This window comes from Lutra lutra, chromosome 9 (assembly GCF_902655055.1).
Source record: "Lutra lutra chromosome 9, mLutLut1.2, whole genome shotgun sequence".
NCBI classification, from domain to species: domain Eukaryota; kingdom Metazoa; phylum Chordata; class Mammalia; order Carnivora; family Mustelidae; genus Lutra; species Lutra lutra.
Window position 1 is genome coordinate 54,823,912 of NC_062286.1, and position 24,072 is coordinate 54,847,983.

The 24,072-nt window shown below is 40.5% G+C and overlaps 1 protein-coding gene across 1 annotated transcript; it reads left to right on the forward strand.

The window, feature by feature from the left end:
* The first annotated feature begins 13,058 nt into the window (after positions 1–13,058).
* On the forward strand, positions 13,059–21,679 carry GKN2 (gastrokine 2). The gene is made up of 6 exons (XM_047745536.1): positions 13,059–13,491; positions 15,502–15,552; positions 16,002–16,139; positions 18,850–18,960; positions 19,590–19,746; positions 21,089–21,679. The coding sequence occupies exons 1-6, from the start codon at positions 13,480–13,482 to the stop codon at positions 21,169–21,171; spliced, it is 552 nt and encodes a 183-aa protein (XP_047601492.1). The 5' UTR covers positions 13,059–13,479; the 3' UTR covers positions 21,172–21,679.
* Positions 21,680–24,072: the final 2,393 nt, after the last annotated feature.

A 24,072-nucleotide genomic window follows, 5' to 3' on the forward strand; every position in this document is an offset into this window, starting at 1 on the left:
AAGACATAGGTGAAGAGGCCTTCATCTGCTTTAGGAACTGTCACATCCCTGCAAAGTCAAAGAGGGGACAGCATGGTGCCTTTAGGTCCAGTCTTGGGTAATCACTTTGGTATATGAGTACGGTCTAACACACTTTTTGCATGTAATACCTTACCAAAGGTTCAAGGTTGACATTTTTTCCAGTGGGCCTGTGAAATGCTGGTGTGGAGGATCCTCCAGGAAATGGATGCATTGTGAGACAGATAGATAGCCGATAGCCGATAGATAGATAGATAGATAGGGTTCAGACTCCAATAATGCCCTTCTTAGAGACTGACAATTTACACTCATGTATCAAGTGTGCTAAGACATCTGTAGGGGAGAAATCAATGTCGTGTTGTTTCATGCAGATTCCCCTAAATTTAATTGACCATAGAACCTGGTTGTTTTCCTTTTCTACTGATTTATTTTTCCTAACACTCCTTAACGTCCCTGAGGGGTACCCTCCTTAGGGAAACAACAATTGTGCTACATCTGAGGATACAACCTGGACATGAAGAGCCACTTGGGGAGCTACTGATTGGAATAAGGAGCCAGGAGACCTAGATTCTGTTCTGCTACCTTCTTTCTATGAGTCTCATACCCTCTAGGCTTTAGATTTCCTGTGGGTAAAAGAGAGGAAATTCCTCCTTTATACAACATTATTTCAATGGCTCCAAAAATCAAAAGAACTTCTTCCTCTGTACTCTGTGAGGTAGTTATGGAAGTGCCAGAGGTGGTGGGGGGCCAGGGGGTCACAATTCTTGTCTCATCTAAGGCCAAAAGTCCTAAGGAAGTGTGAGTGAGTCTCTTGTTCCCTCCCATAAATGTTTTGTGTGTTTCTTTTCATTCCATAGGAGAAAGGAGAACATGTCAACCTTTTTGCCACCTCCATAGAACTAGAATATACTCGCATACACCTGATGCCCAATACGCCCATTTTAAAAATAAGCATTGTGGGGCACCTGAGTGGCTCAGTGGGTTGAGCATCTGACTCTTGGTTTTGGGTTGGGTCGTGATCTCAGGTCCTGAGACTGAGCCCCAGGTCGGTCTCCATTCTCAGTGGGGAGTCTGCTGAGATTCTCTTTCTCTCTCCCTCTCCCTCTGCTCCTCTCCATGTTCCCACAAGCACTGTCTCTCTCTCTCTCTCTCAAAATAAATAAATAAATCCTGAAAAAAATTGGAATTGCATAAAGGAGATGCTCAAGCTAGAATAAAAAAATGCATTATGTTTACTCATTCGATTTTTGGAGCCAGCTGGAGAGGTGCAGCTTTGCCTTGGTCATGGTTACATAGCAAGGGAGTCCCAGGAGATGGGGTGGCCCAGTGCCCTGGGATTAGTGTGGGGCAAACCAGCACATGAGTAAACAGGGCCTGCCCTGATCGCAGAGCTGGCCGCTAAGCCATGCCTAGAGGCAAGCCTTTATCATTGTTTTATCTCATGGCTCACACGCCCAAAGCCTCACTTTACCCCACACCCTTCGTGTCAAGCTGGGTGGGGGCTCCCTTGTGTGGAACAAACAGGGAATGCGGTTTTCCCTGTGATAGCTTCCTCCCATAAATCTGGGGGGCCTTTCGGAGCTTCACCGCAGACAAACTTTTATTTTCCTTCTTTTTCTCTGAGTAGAGGAGAATGTTTACTTACTGGGCCTTTCTCATCATTAAATATCCTCCTTCAAGATTCCCTCTCCTGTGTGGACAACGGGCGGACCTCAACGTCATTAACATCCAGGAAGCCCTTGGTAATCTTGTTTTTCCCTTCAACCCTTCCCCGATTTCCCCCAATATTTAGGGTTCAGCTGGCCTTCAGCCTGTTGGACATCCACCATAATCTAGTGGCTTGAGTGTGGAAGCTCCTTCATGCAGAGATTCCTTCCCAGTTTCTTTGCCTCTACTGTTATTTTCTGAGCATCCTTCACACCCTTTGGACATTACTTGTGACACAGCCCCAAGTCAGACGGTTGGTTGGTTGTGATGTCTGAATACATTGGGTCACCCCAGGGGTGGGAGGGGGGGCAGGTTGGAAAACTCCTGCCTGCTCCCGTGGTCTCAGGGTACCGGGCTGCAGCTTGGACCCTAGTTCTGTCCCGTGATCCCAGCGGTGGGGGCTGCGGCCACACGTCAAACCTTCCACATGCACTTGTGGCCAGGAATGCCACATCCAAAAAAAAACCAGCACAAGGGCCACGTAAAATAACACGCGCACGATCATTGCTAGAAAGCTTCCAATTCCAGAAAAGCCATGCTTATTACATAGTTGTTTTTGCATAGGAAAGAAATTCTTTTCAAATTACAGCAAAGCGGGGGAAGCTCTTTCCTGGGGCATCATCGAGCCCTTCCTTTTTGTTGTTTCCCAGAGGCCCTTGCTTTCCAAAGTCTATATAACTCTGCCTTTCTGTTGCTGCTTGCATGTCAGTCCAGTTGCATCTGCCAAACATTCTGGGTCCCCTTAGAGGCCACCAGTGATACTTTTTATCTCCGATCTGTCATTAACCTTGAGCATGAGAGAGTTGTGAACAGGGTTTGGAAAAATCTTGCTCAAAGAAGGTCTCCTGAGCGATGACATCATTTGCATAAAATATATGAAAGTAGAGATAAAGAGAATTTTGGTAAACGACTTCATTTTTTGTCATCATGAAGGACAATCGGACCTGGTTAAGTACTTCCATCCTAAAAAGGAGCTGGAGAAAATATGACCATATGAGGAATGGAAATCACCAAGTGAAGGAATATGCTGCTTTCCTAATTATCTTGTAGATGACTTGGAAATAAGAACAATTATTCTGTGTTCGGCATTCACACTGAAGCAATTCAGAGAAAGTAGTGTAAAAACACTCCCGCGGAAGGTGTGTTCCTTCCCCTGCAGCCCTGAGGTGTGGGGAGGGCCAGACTCAATGGGGGAAGCTGCATATCCCATCCCATCCCACCCCATCCTGGGAAGACCAGCTGTGGGGGCACAACTGGGGCTCAGGTCTTGGGAGGAACCAGTGCACCCCTTCAGGGAACTGCCTCCTGGGGGGGCTTTGCAGGCAGGAGCTGAAGGCCAAAGTCAAGGACTGGCCCCAAGGTGGCTGAACCATGATGTGGGAATCTGCGAATCCTTGAGTTTTCTACAGGGTGACTTATCGGAACTGGTTTCCTTTCTATATCTCAGGTAGAAAATATACACATATACATCATCTTTCCACTCCTGGAGGAACGCACCTTCAGATGAAGACACTGGGTGTTCAGAGGTGCCTTGGGGAATTCTGAACTTTCACGTTTATTCAATTACCTACTCTTCTCCTACCCACACCCCAGCCTCCAATTCCTGGAAGCGCTTAATAAAACATATCCAGTGGGGCTGATTCTGGAGTGGCCGTTTTCTTTTGAGGTCCCACTGGGTTTAAATAAAAAACCAACTCCCCCCATCTAAGCCAGGAAAGTTTTCTCATTTGCTGCCCAGCAGAAGGTCACCAGGCCTACATTCCTTTCTTCATTTCCTCACTGAAAAATAATCAACGACCACCAGTGTGCCATGCTTCAGCTAACACAATGCCCCAGCTCAGCACAAATGCCACAGGAGAGTCAAGGTTGCCAAGCAACTAGTGCTCCTACCCCAAGATCCTATAATGTATGGGAGAGACAGGGCTGGCTTCATGGACACGGGACCAGGGTAGTTACATGGGGCTCATACTAAGAGCCCCACACTTGAGTTTAATACTTTGCAGTTGCCATCTTGAAATTTTTAATGATTTTATTTTGGGGTTTCTGTTCTGTAAGTAAATCCAATGGGACCGTGGAGGATGCCCTGGGGGCCTGGAGCCTTGGTCCATGGGTGGTCTTACTTCCTGCCTCTCCCATCTCTGATTCCTACCTTCTACCATTAGGTAGATGTCTTTTTCTCAAATTTCAACATCTGCCTGTTGGTTTGCTATTTCTTTTTGGTTCATATGGGAAAATCTCCCCAATACTAAAAAAATGAGTCAAAACCAAACATAAAAACCTTCCCTCAGCTCTACCTTCTGCATATAAAACTTATTATCTCCTTTCCCTTTACACCTCTTAAAAGAATCATGTAGATTTTCTGATTCCATTTCCTCACCTCCCAGTCATAACTGGATCCCCTGGGATCTGGCTCAGGTCCGAGGGGTAACTGGTCATGCTGGGACTCAGAGAGAGCAGGGCAAGTCTCGGATGTTGGATGTGCTGGTATCTTTTCAGTACTCATGTACTGAACAGGTGATTTGACCTCTTTGTACTTTTTGACCCTGAGAGTCTCTTCTTTTTTGAACTTCTCTTCTCCCTTAACATCTACAACACCTCTTTCTCCCATTTGCCCTTCAAGGGCTCCTTCCACCACCCAAATGATGGCTTGCCTCTCTTCTTCCATCTGTCCCTTTAATGTTGGTGCTGGATTCTACCTTGACCCTCCTCTTCCATCATCCCTCTTATTTTCCCTGGAAGTTCCTCCATTCTGAACACATGAGCCACCTCTTCATGACGGAAGAACAGATCAAATCCCACCAAGCTTCAGATGTTAGTTTATAAATGTGGGTATTAGATTACTTCAAACCAAAACATTTTCATTAGTCCCCCAACATGCTGTGTTTCTATAACTTATATGTAGTCTTATGGCATTTTTAACTACCAGGCAATCAAGACAGGCCTCCCAGCTGTCCTCAGCTCTGCTTTCTCACCCACCCATCCCTGCCTCACATAATCAGTCACCATGGCCTGTAAATGCTACCTTTTCAGTGTTTCTTTTTAAAAATAACTTAAACCACTCCCCCATCATAAAAGTAACTCATAGGAAATTGTAGAGAATATGGAAAATTTTCAAAGAAAATAATTGACATATCAATTTACTATGCAGAAATAATCACTGATAACCTCTTACCATATTTCCTTTTCACTTCTTTTGAGTCTCTTTTAATCTGTGTGTTACCTAGAAGTGTATCATTTTGTCTTCAAATATTTGGGGATTTTCTAGTTACCTTTCTGTATTGATTTCTACTTTAATTCCCTTGGGGAGACTACTACTACTTTGTATGATTCTATTCTTTTATGTTGTTAAGGTGTGTTTTATGGCCCAGAATCTGGTCTTTCTCAGTGAATGTTTCCTTTGAGCTTAAGAAGAAGCTGTATATGGATATTGCAGAATGAAATATTCTATGTGTCAGTTAGATGTGACTTCAGTTCTCTGATGGGTCCAAGTAGTTAGTTGATTTCTGGTCTGTTCAGCTTATTTCTTGCAAGGATAGGAGTAAGCACTTCCTATGTTGGAACTAAAATCAGAAGTACCATATTTTTAAAAAATCTGTTTTTTTAGTATATGTATACCTATGTTGAGTATGTGGTATTTTTTATAGAATTAAAACCATACCTTACACACAATCTTATAATTTTTCATTTAACATTGTATAATGGACATTTTAATATCCTTAAATACTCTTCACAAACAGAACTTCTAACAGCTGTGGTGTTATTGTTAAACATATATGATACTTGTAATTCTCTACATAAATAATACTGCACTGAACATCTTAGTATATGAGATATGGTACATATATCTGTTTATGCATTTTGATATATTTATAAAAGTTAAATTACTTGGTCAAAAGAATAAGCATTGTTATGGTTCTTTACATACAAATAAATTATCCTCCTGGAAGTGTTTTTAAAAACTCAGTTTGTACTTCCACCAAAAGAACAAGACAATTTTTTCAGCTTAGTATCATTAAGAGAAATAAATGGTATCTTATTAAATTATTGACTTTCAATTTCTTAAGAATTAATGGATTCAATGTGTTTTATTTATAATAAATGGTGGCTATAATTTTAGATAACATTTATTGTGAACCTACTATATCAGCTACTATTTTGAGTCTTTATATGTATGACCTCATTTCATCTGCCCAGCAATCTTGTGAGGAGTCCTTATATTGCTTTTTATTTATGAATGAGGATATTGAGGCACATAGAAGTCAATAACCTGCCAACGATCATACCATGAGTAACTGTGTGAAAAAATTAAATTCAAGCGGGATGTATCAGAAGTCTCAACTCTCAACCATCTCCTATTATTTTACTTCCTCAAAGCAGGTCATTGCCTGTTAAAATAAATTACATGTGTTCATTTTTCCCACTGTGGATTTATAAAACATTTTATGAGTTGAGGATATTACCATCTGTTTCTTATATATGTTGAATATTTCACTCAGTTTTCAATCGGTTTTTAAATTTTGCTTATATTTTTATACTTAATGAATATTACTTTCTTAATCAGGTTGAAATAGAATTTATAAACACTAAAGCTTATCCTTATGACTCTATAGTCCTGAATTCTAACAGATGCATGCAGTCATAAACCAATACAGAACATTATCAATATGACTTCACTCATATGTGGAATTTAAGAAACAAATAGCAAAATCAATACAGAACACTATCACCACTTCCCCAAAACTTCCTTGTTCCCCATTATATGTGATCTTACCCTTCATCCTCAGACACTCCCAATCATTCACCTGTTTCCTGTTCTTTTAGTTTTATCTTTCTAAAATGTCATATGGGGTGCCTGGGTGGCTCAGTAGGTTAAGTCTCTGCCTTCAGCTTAGATCATGATCCCTGGGTCCTGGGATGGAGCCTTGTGTTGGGAATCTCTGTTGAGCAGGGAGTCTGCTTCTCTCTTTAGCTCTGTGCTTTCTCTCTCTCTCTCTCTCTCAAGTAAATAAAATCTTTTTAAAAAGCCATATAAATGGAATTATACAGTAGGTAGTTTTTGGTTCTTGCTATTTTCACTTAGTATAATGCATTTGAGATTCATCTGTGCTGTGTATCAGTGAGTTGGTCCTTTCTTATTGGTAGGCAGTATTTCATTAGATGAACATACCACAATTTATCTACCCAATCACCCACTGAAAGCATTTGGGTTGTTGCCTAAATTGGGTGATTACAAAAAAAGCTATTACAAATATTCACCTACAGGTTCTAATGTGCACATATAGTTTCACTTCCCTTGAGTAAACACCTATAAGTGGGATTTCTGGGTCTTGTGATAATTTCACTAACTTAATAAGAAATTACCAACTGGTTTTCCAAAGTGGTTGTAGTATCTTGCATTCCTAGTTGCTCTAAATTCTTGACAACACTTGGATTGTTCACTTTTTTTTTTTTTTTAGATTTTATTTATTTATTTATTTGTCATAGAGAGAGAAGCGAGAGTGAGCACAGGCAGACAGAGTGGCAGGCAGAGGCAGAGGGAGAAGCAGGCTCCCTGCCAAGCAAGGAGCTCGATGTGGGACTCGATCCCAGGACGCTGGGATCATGACCTGAGCCGAAGGCAGCTGCTTAACCAACTGAGCCACCCAGGCGTCCCGGATTGTTCACTTTTGTTTGCTGGTTTATTTTTAGCCATTCTAATAGGTACATTATGGTTTTAATTTGCATTTCCCTGATTACCATTAGGGCTAAGCATCTTTTTATGTACCTACTTGCTATCTGTGTATCTTCTTGGGTAAACCATCTTTTAAATCTTTTGCTATTTTAAAAATTGGAATATATGTTATATTATTATTAAATTTGAAAGTTCTTTATATGTTCTAGATATAAGTTCTTTGTAAAATTTGTTTTTTTTTTTTTTTGCAAATATTTTCTCCATATCTGTGGTTTTTATTTTCAGGTTTTTAACAGTATCTTTGGGACAGCAGAAGTTAATAGCTTTCCTGAAGTCCATAATAATTTTTCTTTTATGACTCTTTAAGTATGATGTTAGCTGCAGGTTTTTTATAGATGAACTTTATCAAAATGAAAAAACTCCTTTTTTCCCCTAGTTTTTTAATAGCAGTTATCTTTGATGTACAATGAATTTTGCCAAATGCCTTTCTATCAAGTTGGTCATATGGGTTTTTATTTATTTATTTTTAAATTCTTTAAAATTTACATTCAATTTTAATTATCACATAGTGTATTATTAGTTTCAGAAGTAGAATTCAGTGATTCATCTGTTGCATACAACTCCCAGTGCTCACTACATCAAATGTCCTCCCCAATGCCCATCATCCAGTTACCCATCCCACCGCTCACCTCTCCTCCAGCAACCCTCAGTTTGTTTCCTATAGTAAAAAGTCTCTTATGGTTTGTCTCCCTCTCTGTCTTCATCTTATTTTATTTTTCCTTACTTCCCCTATGTTCATTTGTTTTGTTTCTTAAATTCCACATATGAGTGAAGTCATATGATATTTGTCTTTCTCTGACTGACTACTTTCACTTAGCATAATACCTTCTAATTCCATTCACTTCTTGCAAATGGCAAGATTTCTTTCTTTTTGATGGCTGAGTAATATTCCTGTGTGTGTGTGTGTGTGTGTGTGTGTGTGTGTGTGTGTGTACCAACAACATCTTCTTTATCCATTCATCTGTCAGTGGACATCTGGGGTCTTTCAATATGGCTTTTTATTTTTATATTCAATATATTGAATGACATTAATTGATTTGTAAATGTTAAATGAACCTTGAATTCACTGGAAAAACTTCTCTCAATTATGATGTATTATTATTTTTATATATTGCTATATTCATTATGTTAATATTTTTGGAGATTTTTTTCATCTATGTTTATAAGGGATTTTGGTCTATAGCTTCTTTTCTTATAATATCTTTGTCTATTTTTGGTATTAGGATAATATTGGCCTCAAAGGATGAGTTTGGAGATGTTTTCTCCTCTCCTGTTTTCTGGTAGAATTTGTGTAGAATTGATACTATTTCTTCCTGAAATGGTAGAATTTGCCTGTGATGCTCTGAGGTCCTGGAATTTTCTTTGTGGAAAGTTTATAACTACAAATTCAATTTCCTTGATTGATATGGGCCCACTCCAGATAGTTATTTCTTCTTGAGTGAATTTTGGTAGTTTATCTTTCAAGAATTCTATTTGATTTAGAATGTTGAATTTTTGGACATAAATGTTTGAAATATTTCCTTATTATTCTGTTAATGGCATAAAATCAACAGCACTGTGTTGATATTCCCTTTTTATCAGTAGTATTAATAATTCATGCCTTTTTTTTCTTGAACATTCTCTTTAGAAATTTATTGATGGATTGGTCTTTTAAATAAACGATTGGCATTTTTCATTGAATTTTTTTCTTGTTTTTCTGTATTCAATTTCATTTCTTTCTGCTCTTATCTTTATTATTTCCTGTTTTGTGCTTGCTCTGGGTTTAGTTTGATATTTGTTTTCAGGCTTCTTAAGGTGAACACTTCAATCATTTATTTGAGGATCTTTTCTTTTTCTTTCTTTTTTTCTCTCTTTGTTTCTTTCTTTCTCCCTTTCTTTCTTCCTTTCTGGCCCTTCTTTTTTCTAGTATGAGTATTCAGTACTACAATTTTCTCTTTAAGCTGCATCCCACAAATTCTGACATGTTGCATTTTCACTTCCTTAAGTTCAAAATATTTTCTAAATTCCTTGTGACTGACTACCTCTTTAACCCCTGATTTATTTAGAAGTGGTTTTTGAAAATGTTCAGATACTTAGGGATTTTCCAGCTATCTTTGTTCTGTTTATATTTAATTCAATAAAGCTGCTTGACTTTGCAATTCTTTAATAACTTACAAGTTTAAGCATGTTTTACTTATAATAAATAGTGTAATAATATTAGGTAAATCTTATTGCAAGCTTACTCTGAGCCAGTGACTATTGTAAGTATGTTGTGTATGTGAGCTTGTCCATGTGCACACGGATGCCCTAAGGACGCAGGCACTTTGTTCTCCCTTCCTCAAGAGGATTTTGAGGCACATGGTGAGAAATTAGAGAATTCGGAATTCAAATCCAGGCAGGATGTTTTTGGAACTTCAACTCCACACCTGGTAGGGCCCCTTCTTCCCTTAATCAGGTTCTTTGCCCATTAAAAAGCACTGTGGTTGAATACGCAACTTTTGTATCAACTTGGACAGAACTGGAGGAGATTATGCTGATTGAAATAAATCAAGCAGAGGAAGCCAATTATCATATGGTTTCACTTACATGTGGAGCATATGGAATAACGTGGTGGACATTAGGAGAAGGAAAGGAAAAGTGAATTGGGGGAAATTGGAGGAGGGAGATGAACCATGAGAGACTGTGGACCCTGAGAAACAAACTGAGGATTTTGGAGGGGAGGGAGGTAGGGACAGGTGAGCCTGGTAGTAGGTATTATGGAGGGCACATATTGCATGGAGCACTGGGTGTGGTGCATAAACAATGAATCTTGGAACACTGAAAAAATAAAATTAAAAAATAAAGAATAAGGTTTTATTTTAAAAAAAATGGATTGTATGCATCCACTACTCTCTCGTGAATTTGTAAAAACTTTTTGTAAGTTTAAAATATTACTTTTTGGAGATTTTTAATATATACTTTTTGTTTATTGGTAATAAAAATAAGAAAGTTTATTCACTCCCTCCAAAACAAAGAAAATATTCCTCTTTGTCTTTCCTATGTGTTAAAAATACTTTTCCTGAGTTTTAAATGTGCTTTTACTCTTTCTTCTCAACTTATTTACTCTTTCTTAATGATCCCTTATATCTTATTCAGTGAGGTTTGTACATCTTTTTTCTTGTGATTTATTCCAATACTTTTAGGCTTAGAAAATATTTCACATTGCAAAAATTGGATCAAAGTTTATGTGTATTTTCTTGCAGTTTTTTCCATTTTTTCTTCTTTTACATGATATGCGATGTTTATATGTATTTAAAAATTAATTTAGAATTAATTTTTCTTACGGTAAGATCTATGGTAACCTGCCCAAATAACTAGAGCCTCCTCCCAGGACCTTTTAGAATGGAATCTTTCTCCCCCATGAACAGGAGTTTTTGAGCTCTTGCTTGGGTATGGCAATAAATAACATGGTAATGAATTCATTGAGTGCACCATAATAAAAAATGGAAAGAGTCATAACAAGAAAAATAAGATCATAGTAAAGACGGTATGAATTAGGGGTGCATGGGTGACCCAGTGGGTTAAGCCTCTGCCTTTGGCTCAGGTCATGATCTCAGGGTCCTGGGATGGAGCCCCACATTGGGCTCTCTGCTCAGCAGGGAGCCTGCTTCTCCCCACCCCCCCCACTCCCCACACTCCCGCCTGCCTCTTTGCCTACTTTTGATCTCTGTCAAATAGATAAATAAAATCTTAAAAAAATAAAAGAAGGTATGAGTTAAAATGCATTTCAACTTATGTGACTAACCAAACAAATAGTTGGGAAATGGATTTGCTATTTGGTTTGAACAAGAAAACAGCAAGAAAAAGACAATAACTGAGGATGTGCTTTTTAAAAAAAAATTTACATTCAATTAATTAACAATTATTCAACTAATTACAGCACATTATAAGTTTCAGAGGTAGACTAAGGATGTGGTTAAGATATAAATGAAGGTATTATACTTGTAAAAAAAAAAGAACAAGAGATTATGAGACAAAATAGCAGAAGCATAACAGCATGTAACTGGAAAAGAACAAATCAGGAACATTGTAACTGTGTTGCTAGCCCGTTTCACCTCAGCGACAGTGGAGGTGGGAAGACAATGGAATAGCATCTTTATTTTTTTAAAAAATATTTTATTTATTTATTTGACACAGAGACAGATCACAAGTAGGCAGAGAGGCTGTCAGAGGGAGAGGGGGAAGCAGGCTCCCCCGTTCTGGGGCTTGATCCCAGGATCCTGAGATCATGACCTGAGCCAAAGGCAGAGGCTTAACCCACTGAGCCACCTACGCACCCAGGAATAGCATCTTTAAAGTGATAGAAGGAAAATACCTGTCGATCTATAACTCCTATTCCAAAGTGAGGGGAAAATAAAAACATTTTCAGACATAATAAGAAATTAAAACCCAGTGGCTCCCAATAAAAGAACCACAAAAGATATACTTAAACCAAAAGAAAATAAAGTTTTTGGGATATAAAAAATAAGAATTAGCCACCAAATTGATAACATATTTGAACAAATTTAATGATCTATTGATGGGAGACTTGAGTATTTTTGTGCTATTTTAAAGGCGAAAGTAAAACACTGTCCAAATACAACAATAGGGGGCTGGAAAAGATGTTCAGTGATGACTCCAAGATGACTGAGTTCTTTGTTTCTGTTGAGTTCAAAATACAGGACTCCTTTTGGGTTTGTAGATGATGCTAATAATTAAGGATGTAAGCTAAAATCTCAAAGTTAGAACTAATGATAAAAAAGTCAAAATGTCCCAGAAATAGAAGGGAAGGAAAGAGAATGCAGAATTTTTATCAATACAAAGAAGGCAGACAGCAAGAGGAAGAAATGCGAAGGGTGTAATACCTCTGTCTGCCCTCATGTCTGCAGGTGTGGGAGCTGGCTTGCTTTTTGGGGTCTTGGGAGCCAGATATGGGAGAACATTTGCAGATATGCTATAAAACTGGAGTTCTTCTTGCTGCCAGTATCTCAAAATGGCTTAATAAAGCAGCACATTTTTCATCCACCCAGCTGACCAGCCAGGGGAGGGGAATTCCAGGAAACTAGGTAACCCCCAAACTGCCCAATGTCTGCTTTTTAAAAGTCCCATTTTTTAAGCCGCTAGTCAGGAAGTCATTCCGGTTGTAGAACAAGGACATCACTTGTGTTCCTTCTGTGCTTACCATAGCGATTCTCAATGGTTAACAAATTTGCCATTGACAGGTAATGTTTATTTTTATATTTCCCTGCCTTCTGAATTAATGATCCCACTGTAACCCTAGCCAAACATTTTTGAGTGTGGTATTATAAAAATTACACAAATTCAACTGTATCCCATTTTTTTTTTAATCTGAGAAATTTTCAGTGCCCTTCAGGATAACTAGAGATGTGTAACTCATAGTTTTTATGGAGTTATGGGCAATGCTTAACGTAAACATGTGGTTAACTCTGGTAATTGGGCGGAGTGCTCTCTAGATCTTGTTTCTCATGAGTCTCTGGAAATTGGAAGTGACTTTAACAGGGAGAAGAAATTAAGTCATAGGAGTCCCCTAGCCACTGTGTTTCCTCTAGTCTTACGTCCATCCTTCAGGCAGAAGAATTCAAAATACAGGGCACACATGAAAAGACACCGAAAACCCAGTTCAAGTCTGAAGGGAGGACTTTACCATCAGGGGCAGATAGTAGGACTTGTTTGTCTATAAGATGCTGGTGTAGAACAAGCATCTTATAATATTTTTAAAGGGTGGAAATTGAAATCTTGACTACAATGTTACACAGATAAGCAAGGAATATTTACTGAGTGACCAAGTGACAGATTTTTATTACTGACTAATGAACTTTATTGATATCAGGTTATGCGGCTGTGTCTCAATCCTGATAAAGGAGTTTGCTGGGGTTTGTCAGAGATATGGACATAGCCTTTTCAATGTAATTGTTCTGGAAAGAGATTTCCACACCTTAAAGCTAATATAAAGGGTTGGAGTTGCACTGGCAGCCTCGTTTAGCACCTTCTTCCCATCAGGCAAAATGAAAGTCCTTGTGAGTATTTTTTTATGCTTCTTTATATTCTTGTGGTGGCTCTTAGAGAAAATGCTCAAATCCAATATGCCTTGGATTTCAGAAGTCTTAGATGAACACTGTGCATGCTTCTAAGCTTCTGTGGTTGAATTAAATAATGTCTTCGACAACAATAGTGTTAAATATGAGGTTGGATATTTATCCATTGTCTATTTTCCAAGACATTTACTTAAAAAATGCAAAGAAAACATTTTGGAAATATCTAGAGAATTTTAATTTGGTGAATTCTTAATAATAATTCCTTACTATCATGAGCTTGAGAAGGAATGTAGGCACTTTGGGACAACTGCATTTACTATTTAAAAGAGAAGGGGCAACTTTTATTGAAAAAAATAATAGCAGCTGTCATTTTCTGAGTGCATATGAGATCCTATGCTGAACATAAATACTTTGATTTATTCACCTCAAGAATTCTGTGAGCTGAGCAGTATTATCCCCATCCTATGGATGAGGAGACTGAGGCACAGAGGAATGTGATTTTCCCATTCCAGTAAATATAAGGTTTAGACTTGAAATGTACCCATCTTCGGCCCCACTGGCAGGAGCAATCACGGCACAGCATTCCTGCTGTGCAATCTCTCCTCCTCCGGATCCCAGTCCTGACCCCAGTCTCCCATGGCTTCACTCTGCACTGCTCCATGAGCAGAGGTCTATGTTTTGACCTAGAATGGAACTCCTTCCCCCAGTGATCTATCCTTTTTCCTCATTTAGTTGGTGATGGAGAAAGCAAAATGATAAGTTTCTTCCCATCAGGTGTTCAAGATTGTTGGCTTAAAGAGTTCCATCTCCAAGGGTCTCTTCATTTTCCAAGAGGAGATCTGTTGCTGAAACCTAATCCTGTAACCCTGGTGTATTAAACACGGTGTTGGGCGGGTGGTTATTCGGGGGGCGGGGACACTTCCTGAGCTCTCTCTAATTGTATTACTATGGTGGTCAGTCCTCCACCCAACTGTTCAAACCTCTGTATTAGACCCATTTAAATAGAATAGAGAAGAGTGTCAGAGGTTACAGGAGCTGGCCTGGAGTCAGAGACGGCATGTGGCTGGGCGAGTAGGCAGGTTGGAGATCTGCATGCTGGTCTTTGTCAGACACTCCTCCCCAGTCATCAGAAGAGAAATGTTACTGGTGATTGTTAGGAAAGTAAAAAAATCCTCCTGACAGGTCTTAAAAATACTTGCCTTCCTGCAGACCTCCTTCATGAGAGGCTTGCAATGGCAGTGGCGTGCATGGTAGTGTTCAGAAAAGAGAACGCAAAACTGGGTCTCTTTTGAATAAAACTGGGTCTCTTATCCATTGGATAAGACTCTTCACACAACTGCAGCAAAATGTCAGCACTGCGTCAGTGTCAGTCTCATGGTCCATCAGCCTAACATTTGTCTGAGGGCATCACTAAGGAGAATATAGAGGCTTTCCTTGATGTCAGCCTTGAAAGTTTGCCATGCCTCCAAGTATCCTATTTTCATAGTTTCCCTTGGGAATCCATTGTATCTCATCACCACGAATCCCACTGTAATTTACCCTCTTGGTCTCAAGGGAATTTAATACTCTTTTTTTTTTTTTTTTTAACCATAAGACACAACTTCACTTCTGTCATCCACATCCACTGTGAGTCACACCAGGGTGTTCTCGTAGTAAAAGGAGTCCTTCCTCACTGTTCACCTACTCCAAGTTGTATCTGGCATAAGAACTCTTGTTGCCTACAAGCTTATGATGTTGGGAAGGGTCAGGGATGGGGCATAAAGGTAGAACCTGGTGTCTGACAAATAGCATGAAGTCAGCAAACACCTGTCTAATGAGGGAATGTGTATTTTGCATCTGGGAGATGGACTGTTGACTCACCATGACCACCCACCTGTCTCTCTAAGTGTATATTTTCTGAGATACTTGTGCTTGTCCTGTCCAGTGTCTCCATAAGTCCCCATCCTTAATGACTGCCCTATAGAGAATGGATGCAACTGGTCTGTTTTTTAGGTGGTGTTTCTGGTGTTGACCATCTTTGGGACACAATCTCATGGATATGAGGTAAGCTGATTTCCTTTGGACTTTAAACCCTGCAGTTACTGGCAGAGGAAAAGGAAGATACAAGATCATGTATGTGGAGCACGGTAGAGAGCCCATATGCCCTATTTGGGATGGCATCCCAGAAATAACCAATAATGGAAATGATAAGTTTGGTTATCTCTTTCCAAACTGCAATCCTTTAAAAAAAAATGCAACCCATTGCTTTACAATGTGGTCACTTTCATTTCTTCTGTGATGTTATTGCTTCTCTTGTATATAATATAGTAAACCATGAAGAAGAGCTTCACATTCTTACTTTAGCATGGTTTTTGGTCTGGGATGCCAGGGAGGAGGTTTCAGACTTCAGTCTTTTGCTCACAACAAGTGGAGGGCTTCATTTGGTTGGAAGGGTTGTCTTTCCAGTGCATAGGACTTATGGAAAAACCATTATGTCTTTGTTGTTAATCTAGGTTTATAACATCATCAGCCCAAGCAACAATGGTGGCAATCTTCAGGAGACAGTGACAATCGACAATCAAAAAAATATTGCCATCATTAACATCCATACAGGTTCATGCTCCTCTACCACGATTTTTGACTATAAACATGTAAGCCACAAAGGAATTTTTATATTCTTCAAGACTCACTGGGTTTCTAAAGGGTGAAGGGGCAGCCATTTACTATGCATTTGAATTCCAAGAACTATCCTTGCAATTCTTCCAGAATTCCCTTACTTTTGCTTTTCTCTTTTTAATTTTTTTTAAAGATTTTTAAAATTTATTTGTTTGACAGAAAAAAAGAGATCACAAGTAGGCAGAGAGGCAGGCAGAGAGAGAGGGGGAAGCAGGCTCCCCGCTGAGCAGAGAGGTCGATGTGGGGCTGGATCCCAGGACCCTGGGATCATGACCTGAGCTGAAGGCAAAGGCTTTAACCCACTGAGCCACCCAGGCGCCCTGCTTATCCCCCTTTTTTTTTTTAAGGGAGATTTTATTTATTTATTTTAGAGAGAAAGAGAGAGAGGGTGTGTGTGTGTTTAAGGAGAGGGAGGGGCAGAGAGCGAGGGAGAGAGAGAACCTCAAGCAGACTCTGAGCTGGGCTCAGATTCGGGCTGGGGGCTCGATAACATGACCGTGAGATCATGACCTGAGCTGAAAGCAGGAGTGGGACACTTAACTGACTGAGCCACCTAGGTTTCCCAAACAAAACCACTTCTAAGAAAAATGTGTAACAGGTAACATACACATCTTTTGAGGTGGTAATTGGAGCATCATGATAATTGCCTCACTACAGGCTCAGACAGTGTCTAGAAGAGGGGACTAAAACCCAGAGCATAGCCTGGCACACGGGCTTTCAAAAATATTGGCTGAATGAATAAATGAATGAATTAAGGCTTCTAATAGAAAAACTCATGCAGAAAAAGAGCGATTATGGAATAAACAATCATAGAATAGCAGAAATCCAGAACAACTATACCTCTTCAACTATGTCAGTAGGATATGCAATAAATCATACTTCTTCTGGAAGAAGGAAAGTGTGTTAACCCAAACTCTTTACAAGTTTCAGTTACTTAACTGAAGCTATTAACAATAAATCTCAGAAACCTGCTTAGAAAAGTTATTGGGTCCTTTATCCATTTATTTGTTTGTTTTCTATCCTTTCCATCTGATCAGGAGGCTGCTTTTACCATGGGACAGAGCTATGTACTGTGGATATAAGTATGTCACAGTCCATCTCACTGGGCATTTGAACGTACTTTTTGTCTCCTTTTCTTGTAGGAACCTCCTCACATGTCTCCTCCCCATTGGCATTGGCAGTTCTAGGACACATCTGAAAACACAAAATTTTTGAAAGATACAGTTTTAAAGGAATTTGTACTGAAATCGTTTTTTAAAGCAGATTTCAGGGAAATCCCCCAAGTGTCTTTTTTTTATTATTATTTTTTAAAGATTTTATTTATTTATTTGACAGAGAGAAATCACAAGTAGGCAGAGAGGCAGGCAGAGAGAGAGGAGGAAGCAGACTCCCTGCTGAGCAGAAAGCCCGATGTGGGGCTCGAACCCAGGACCTGGGATCATGACCTGAGCGGAAGGCAGCGGCTTAACCCACTGAGCCACCCAGGCGCCCCCCCCCAAGTGTCTTTAAAAAAACAAAACAAAACAAAAAAAAAACAGAGCGGTGAGGACGCGGTTTAAGCCCCTTCCACGGCCATCAGTCTTTGCCTCGGGCTATTTTTGAATTTTAGGAACTGGCAATTTGTGAGAATTGAAAAATGGGAACTAGAAGCGGGTTTGTATGACATACAGCCTCACAGACTGTATAATTATTTGGGTCTCTGTAGAGAAAATTCCATTCGGGGTGAAGGTGAGGTGGCCTCCGGTTTCGTCTGGCTCCTGGGCCTCCCCTACCATTGCTATTTCTATACCACCTTCCTCCAACCCAGCCTCTCCAGCCTGCTTGGGTTTGAGATGGAGAAAGGAGGGAGAGAAGATGGTAAAGGAGAGAAGAATGGATGAAATGTGTGTGTGTGTTGGCAGGGAGGGGGAGCATGGCACGCGAAGGAGAGTTTCTCAAGCAGCACTGTCCAGCAGAAATTTCTACAACGCTGGAAATGCTCTATATCTGTATTTTCCAACAGACAAGCTACTGGCTGCTTGTGGCTACAGGGCACGTGAATTGTGTGACAGAGGAAGTGCGTTTTAAATTTTACTTAATTTGAATTTAAATTTAAATAGCACATGTGGCTGGGAGTGAACATATTGGAAAGCACAGTTCTAAAGAATACTATATTTACCCCAAATTAAGGAAAAGGCAGAACGAAATCAATAGAAAGAGAGACAGGGGCGCCTGGGTGGCTCAGGTGTTAAGCATCTGCCTTCAGCTCAGGTCATGGTCCCAGGGTCCTGGGATCGAGTCCCATAAAAGGCTCCCTGCTTGGCAGGAAGCCTGCTTCTCCCTCTCCCATTCCTCCTGCTTGTGTTCCCTCTCTCGCTGTGTCAAGTCAATAAATAAAATATTAAAAAAAGAAAGAAAGAAGGAAACAGACAGCTGCTGCTTCTTAATTGTTCAAACCCGACACTACAGGCCCTGGTTGCAAAACATGAGAAGTGGGGCACAGATTGTGGGTTTGTACAACCTCAGAGATAGAAACAACAAGCCAAAAAGTAAACCTATGATGAAAAGAAGAATGGGTAGCGAAAAATGGTCACGTGCACTCACTGCGCATGTTCAAGGCTTTCCTCAGTGAGGGTCAAATGTCCTCCCCACCAGTTCGGAACTGGAGAGCCAGGCAGACCAGTAACTGTGTTCTTCCTGCCCCAGGGCTACATCGCATCCCGGCTGCTCTCCCGAAGAGCTTGCTACATCCTGAAGATGGACCATAAGGCGATCCCTGCTCTAGACAAACTAGAACGATACATCTATGAGAAACAGGTGATTCTGCAGTACCCTTCCCCATTCCCCGTTCCTTTGCCCAGGAAAATGGGTGTCTACAGAGGAAAGAAGAGAGTAAGGGGAACGATCATAATATTACATCTTACCATGGTTATGCACTCTCCACCCCTTAAAGTGTTTTCTTCTTTATTGATTTTGCTTAGCTTGATTTTTACCATCCAGCCCCCAATTCGAGAACTTATCATAAATTCCAGTGTTTTTCTGTAAAGGACTGAACAGCAGGGCTCTTAGAAATAGTGATTGGCAGAAAAACAAGTGAAGTCATATTAGTCCACAACACAAAGGTGCAAAGAAACAACACGGAACAGAGAGAATAAACAAATACAGTGCAAGGCTTGGAACGTGGTGTTGCATTCCCCCCTGTAACTTCCCATCTGTGTCCCCTGTGCCATGGGAGTCACCCTCCCTGGGTTTCACTGCCACCAAGAGGGATATAGCTTTGGTAATATCGAGGCTTCCCTGCAGACCAAGTGCTCAGAAGGAGATGGCGTCCTGAGCATTACTGATGGGCTTCTGCCTCCTAGTATGAAAAAGAAAAAGCTTAGAGTAAGGGACATCAGGTTAGGTCAACCTGCTTCATCCTATCCCCCTTTCCACTGCTGTTCTAGGCTGTGAAGAACATGTACTCTGACAAATACTTCTGGGTCAAATACAGCCCCCTGCAGTCCTTGATCATGGACATAGACTGGTTCCTGATCGGTTCCCCAATCAGGCATCTCTGCAGTCACATCCCCCTGTACAAGGGGGAAGTGGTTGAGAAGATAGGTGAGTACTGAATTATTCCTTCCCCAGACATTTCCTGGAAGCTTCCCCGTGTGGGCCATTCTGCTCGGGGTTGTGTGAAATACAGGTAGACATAAAACATGGCTCATTTTGGTTGAGTTCGGGAATGAAACACCTACAGTGTGTGGCAATCGTGCTAAATATGAGGGAGAGTGAGCAATGAATGAAACTCTGCCCTAAGGAACACGCCCTCTGGTGGAGAAGTTGATGGGTTAACACAGAGGTTGAAATTTTCAGATGTCCTGGGTGCCAGGGGAAAACTTGTTGGATTTCTTCCTGTGCTTCGCGCTGATGGGTGTTAATGATACAGGATTGTACACTTGAAAGTTGCTGAGAGGAGATCCTAAGCATTCTTACCACGCAGCACACACAGGAAAGAATTACCTACATTAACTGTGTGCAGTGACGGATGTGTTCTCTCGATCTTGGTAATCATTCTACAAATGTGTGTGGATATCAAATCAGCACGGTGTACACTTGAAATGTATACAAATCCACTTGTCAATTATTCTTCAAAAAAGTTTTAAAAGCTATTTTCAGAATGAGTCTAAGGAAGAGCAAGCAAAGTGCACTGATTGACAAGGAAAAAAAGCCCTGAGTGGTCCAGCTAGCATATATCATTGCAGTCATCACTGGTAGTTTTATACAAAATTTCCAATATGGGAGAGTAGCCAGAGGGAAAGAGGGGCCAGGCTGCAGATGGAGAATGCAACAAGATAAATTACCCAGAGTAGTGGAAGAAGGTAAGAGGCAAAAGAAAATAATGAACATTTATCACATTTTTACTGTCTAGAAAAAATTTTTAAAGATATTTTTCTTTTAGCAGGGTCATTAGTACTTACGACTAAAAGCACACAGGCAGGTCACCCATGCAGAATGTCAAAGCATTAATCAAATAGATCCATACAGCACTTCTAGAAGTTGTCGGTCTTTTTTTTTTTTAACATTTTATTTAATTACTTGAGAGAGAGCACACAAGAGTGTTGGGGGAGGGGCAGATGGAGAGGGAGAAGCAGAACCCTCCACTGAGCAGGGAGCTCAAGAAGGGGGAGGGCTCTATCCCAGGAACCTGGGATCACCACCTGAGCCCAAGGCAGCCGCTTAACCGACTTGAGTCACCCAGGGGCCCCCAGGGCTTGTCAGTCTTATTTAAGCTAACGCATCATTATCCTTTGCAATACAAGGGTAGCTAAAAACTTGGGTAACAGAGAATTACATTACGTAATTACATTACGTCAAGACATTAACAAGAAGGCATGGGTCTGCTTCATTCTAATAATGTATTTCTCAACGCTCCTTCTTCACAAATTTGTCCCTTTTTCAGAAAACGTCAGTACTCGCTTCTGCTCCAAGACTGGATTCCTGGGCATCTTTGGATTCTCCATCTGCGCAAGCGTGAGCGCTTAAGGCCCCCCAACCCCCGCCCCCACCATCCCGTGTCGTCTTTTCTAAGACACGCGCCTTTGTTTTCCTCTCAGCAGCCAAATTAAGTTCTTTCCCAATGCCCCAACTAATGTTGAGACTCAGTGGTAAAACATAAATCCTATATCTACAGATCTCTGGGTGTTTGCTTTTTTTTTTTTTTTTTGTAAACAAAAAAGGGAAGCCAAACCATGCTGATGTCAAATGTAGAAGGCAAGAATTTCCCAGGATTCCAAGTGAAGCACATAAGGGGTGAAACTTCCCAGATGATGAAACTGAGTCATTACAGGGTGGCCAGCGGGATGCAAGTGTCCGTCTTGCCTCCATCAGACCAGCTGCCCATCTGTCCACTAAAATGAAGGGGATTCAGAGCACACTTGTCTTGATGAGTACTGAGAAATGTATAGAATTGTTGAATCATGACCATTGTACCCCTGAAGCTATTATAACACTGTACTTTAATTATACTCGACTAAGAAAATAATAAAATAAAACTCCGATTAAAAATAAAACAAAACCAACTCCTTGCGCACTCTGGGAGAAGCAGGTGGTGGCCTCCCCCTGCTGAAGGGGGTGGAGTTTGGTGTTCTCTCAGCAGGTGATGGAAACTATCCCCTCTGACAAGGCACCCAGTCTGGAAGGCCAGTCACATGCCTTTTAGAAAATGCCTTTTAGTTCATCGAGGCACTAGTCTCAACGTAATAAGTACTATTATAATATATTTTGTCTTGGACTGAGGGGAGAGGTTGTGGGGGAACACCCATCCCCCAGAGAAAGATGAACCTTCCTGAAAATCTTGACAGGAGTGAGAAACTAACTGGGAACGCCAAGTCAATATAAAAAAAGGAAAGCAATTTCCAATATTCCAAATAAATTGTGTAATGTGGGCACAGTCCCAAATTATACAGCTGGCTCTCTTGTGGGCTGGTCAGCTAGGTGCAGAGTCAGAACACAGAGGAATGCTTTTAACAAGAATTTCTTCTATCAGAAATTCTCTCCTCTTCCTAACACTGTACATCTACTTCATAATAACCATTAATAAATATATTTAAAACACTTAACCATGTGCTCAGTACTGGGACAGGCATGCTGGCAAAACTACCGTTGTCAAGGAAATGACTTTCTTGTTGGGGAAGTGAGACATTTACATGAAAACATTTGCTTGCGACAGTAAAGAGTATCTAAGAACATGCCAAATGAGTAGTAGAGTGTACGAACTGGGACCTTGGTGTTAGCAAGTGATGGAACCCAAAATCAAATTAACTGAGGCAAGAAGGGTGGAATTTATTGTCTCCTCTTGCTGTAGAAAGATAGGGATATTCTGGTCTCGGGTGGCTATACCTAGGTGCCTGAAGGTGGCCAGACTCTTCTCCCACTCCAGACTCTCCTTCTCTCTGTGTGTCAGCTTCAGAATCTTATGTCAGCTTTCTCTGAGAGGATGGAAACACCACCACCATGCACCCCAAGGTCCCCATTTTCCCAGCATCCTCATCAGAGAGGAAGGGACTCCTCTTCATTCTAATCTCAATTAGTTTTAATTTACAAATCTTTGGAAAGGCGCCAGATTGAATCACCTGGGGCACATTCTTATTCCCTGTGGCCAAGACTGGTCAGAGGTGAGGGAGTGCTATGATTGGCGACCTCCTTTGGAATTTACTGCTTAGAGCTGTGTTATCCTTATTAATTTTTACAATGTTAGTCCCATTTTTTAAAGCAGAATTTAGAATTCTGCTTTTTCCTGACTCTGCTTTCAGTAAGTCAGTTAATCCTGCTCAGTATCATACTGAATACCTATTAGATGCACCAGGAGGAGTGGGCCAGCCCATGTCTAGAAGGAATGTGTCCACATGGAAGTTATGAGGGAACTGGGGCACCATTAAACTTTCTTCAGAAGGAGCTTCTTCTGGGAGATTCAAGGTGCTTGGAAGGGGAAGGGAAGGGAAGATTCAAACTGCTTCCATTTTTTGTATGCCTTGAGATATTTTCTAATCTTCCCTTTGACTTCTTTTTGACCCAGTTGTTAGTCAAGAGTGTGTTGTTTCATTTCCATCTACTTGTGAGTTTTCCTGTCTTCCTTCTGTTAGTGATTTCTAGTTTCACTCTACTGGGTTGGAAAAGGTACTTGGAATGATTCTTAAATGTGTTAAGACTTGCTGTGTAGCCTAATATTTGATCCCTCCTGGAGAATGTTCCACGTGAGCTTGAGAAGAATCTGCCTTCTGTTGTTGTTGGATGGAGTGTTCTGTATAGGTCTGCAAGATCCGTTTGGTCTATAGCGTAATTCAAGCCTGCTGTCATCTTATTGATTTTCTGTCTGGATGATCTAGCCATTATCGAAAGCGGAGTATCAAAGTTTCCTGCTATCTTTGAACTGCTACCCATTTCTGTCTTCAGATCTCCCCAGGTTTATATTTTATAATTAGGTTCTCTGGTGTTGAGTGCACGTATATTTATAATTGTTATATCCTCCTGGTGAATTGACCCTTTTATCATTATGTAATGACCTTCTTTTCTCTTGTGACAATTTTTGACTCAAAGTCTACTTTGTCTGATACAAGTACAGCCACCTTTACTCTATTTTAGGTGCAATCTGCATGGAATATCTTTGTCCATCCCTTTGTCTCTAGCTTATGCATTCCCTTAAATCTAAAGCAAGACTTACAGACTGTATATGATTGGATTTTTTTTTTTTGGACCCACTTATCTACCCTGTATTTTTTTATTGGGATATCAGCTCTGTTAAGTCCCTGTACACCCAAGCATCTACCTTCTCTCGGCCATCACAAAGGAGGGGCGAGTCTGGACCCAACACAACAAAGCATCAAGGATGGTAGCAGAGCTGATCTTGCTACTAGAGCTGGTCTGAGAGGGCAGGCGTGGCCCAGG

Bases quoted from the DNA above. Each gene is read 5' to 3' on its own strand.
- GKN2 (XM_047745536.1), top strand. The intron at 15,553-16,001 runs GTAAGCTGATTT...TTGTTAATCTAG, and splicing joins CACAATCTCATGGATATGAG to GTTTATAACATCATCAGCCC. The intron at 19,747-21,088 runs GTGAGTACTGAA...TCCCTTTTTCAG, and splicing joins GGAAGTGGTTGAGAAGATAG to AAAACGTCAGTACTCGCTTC.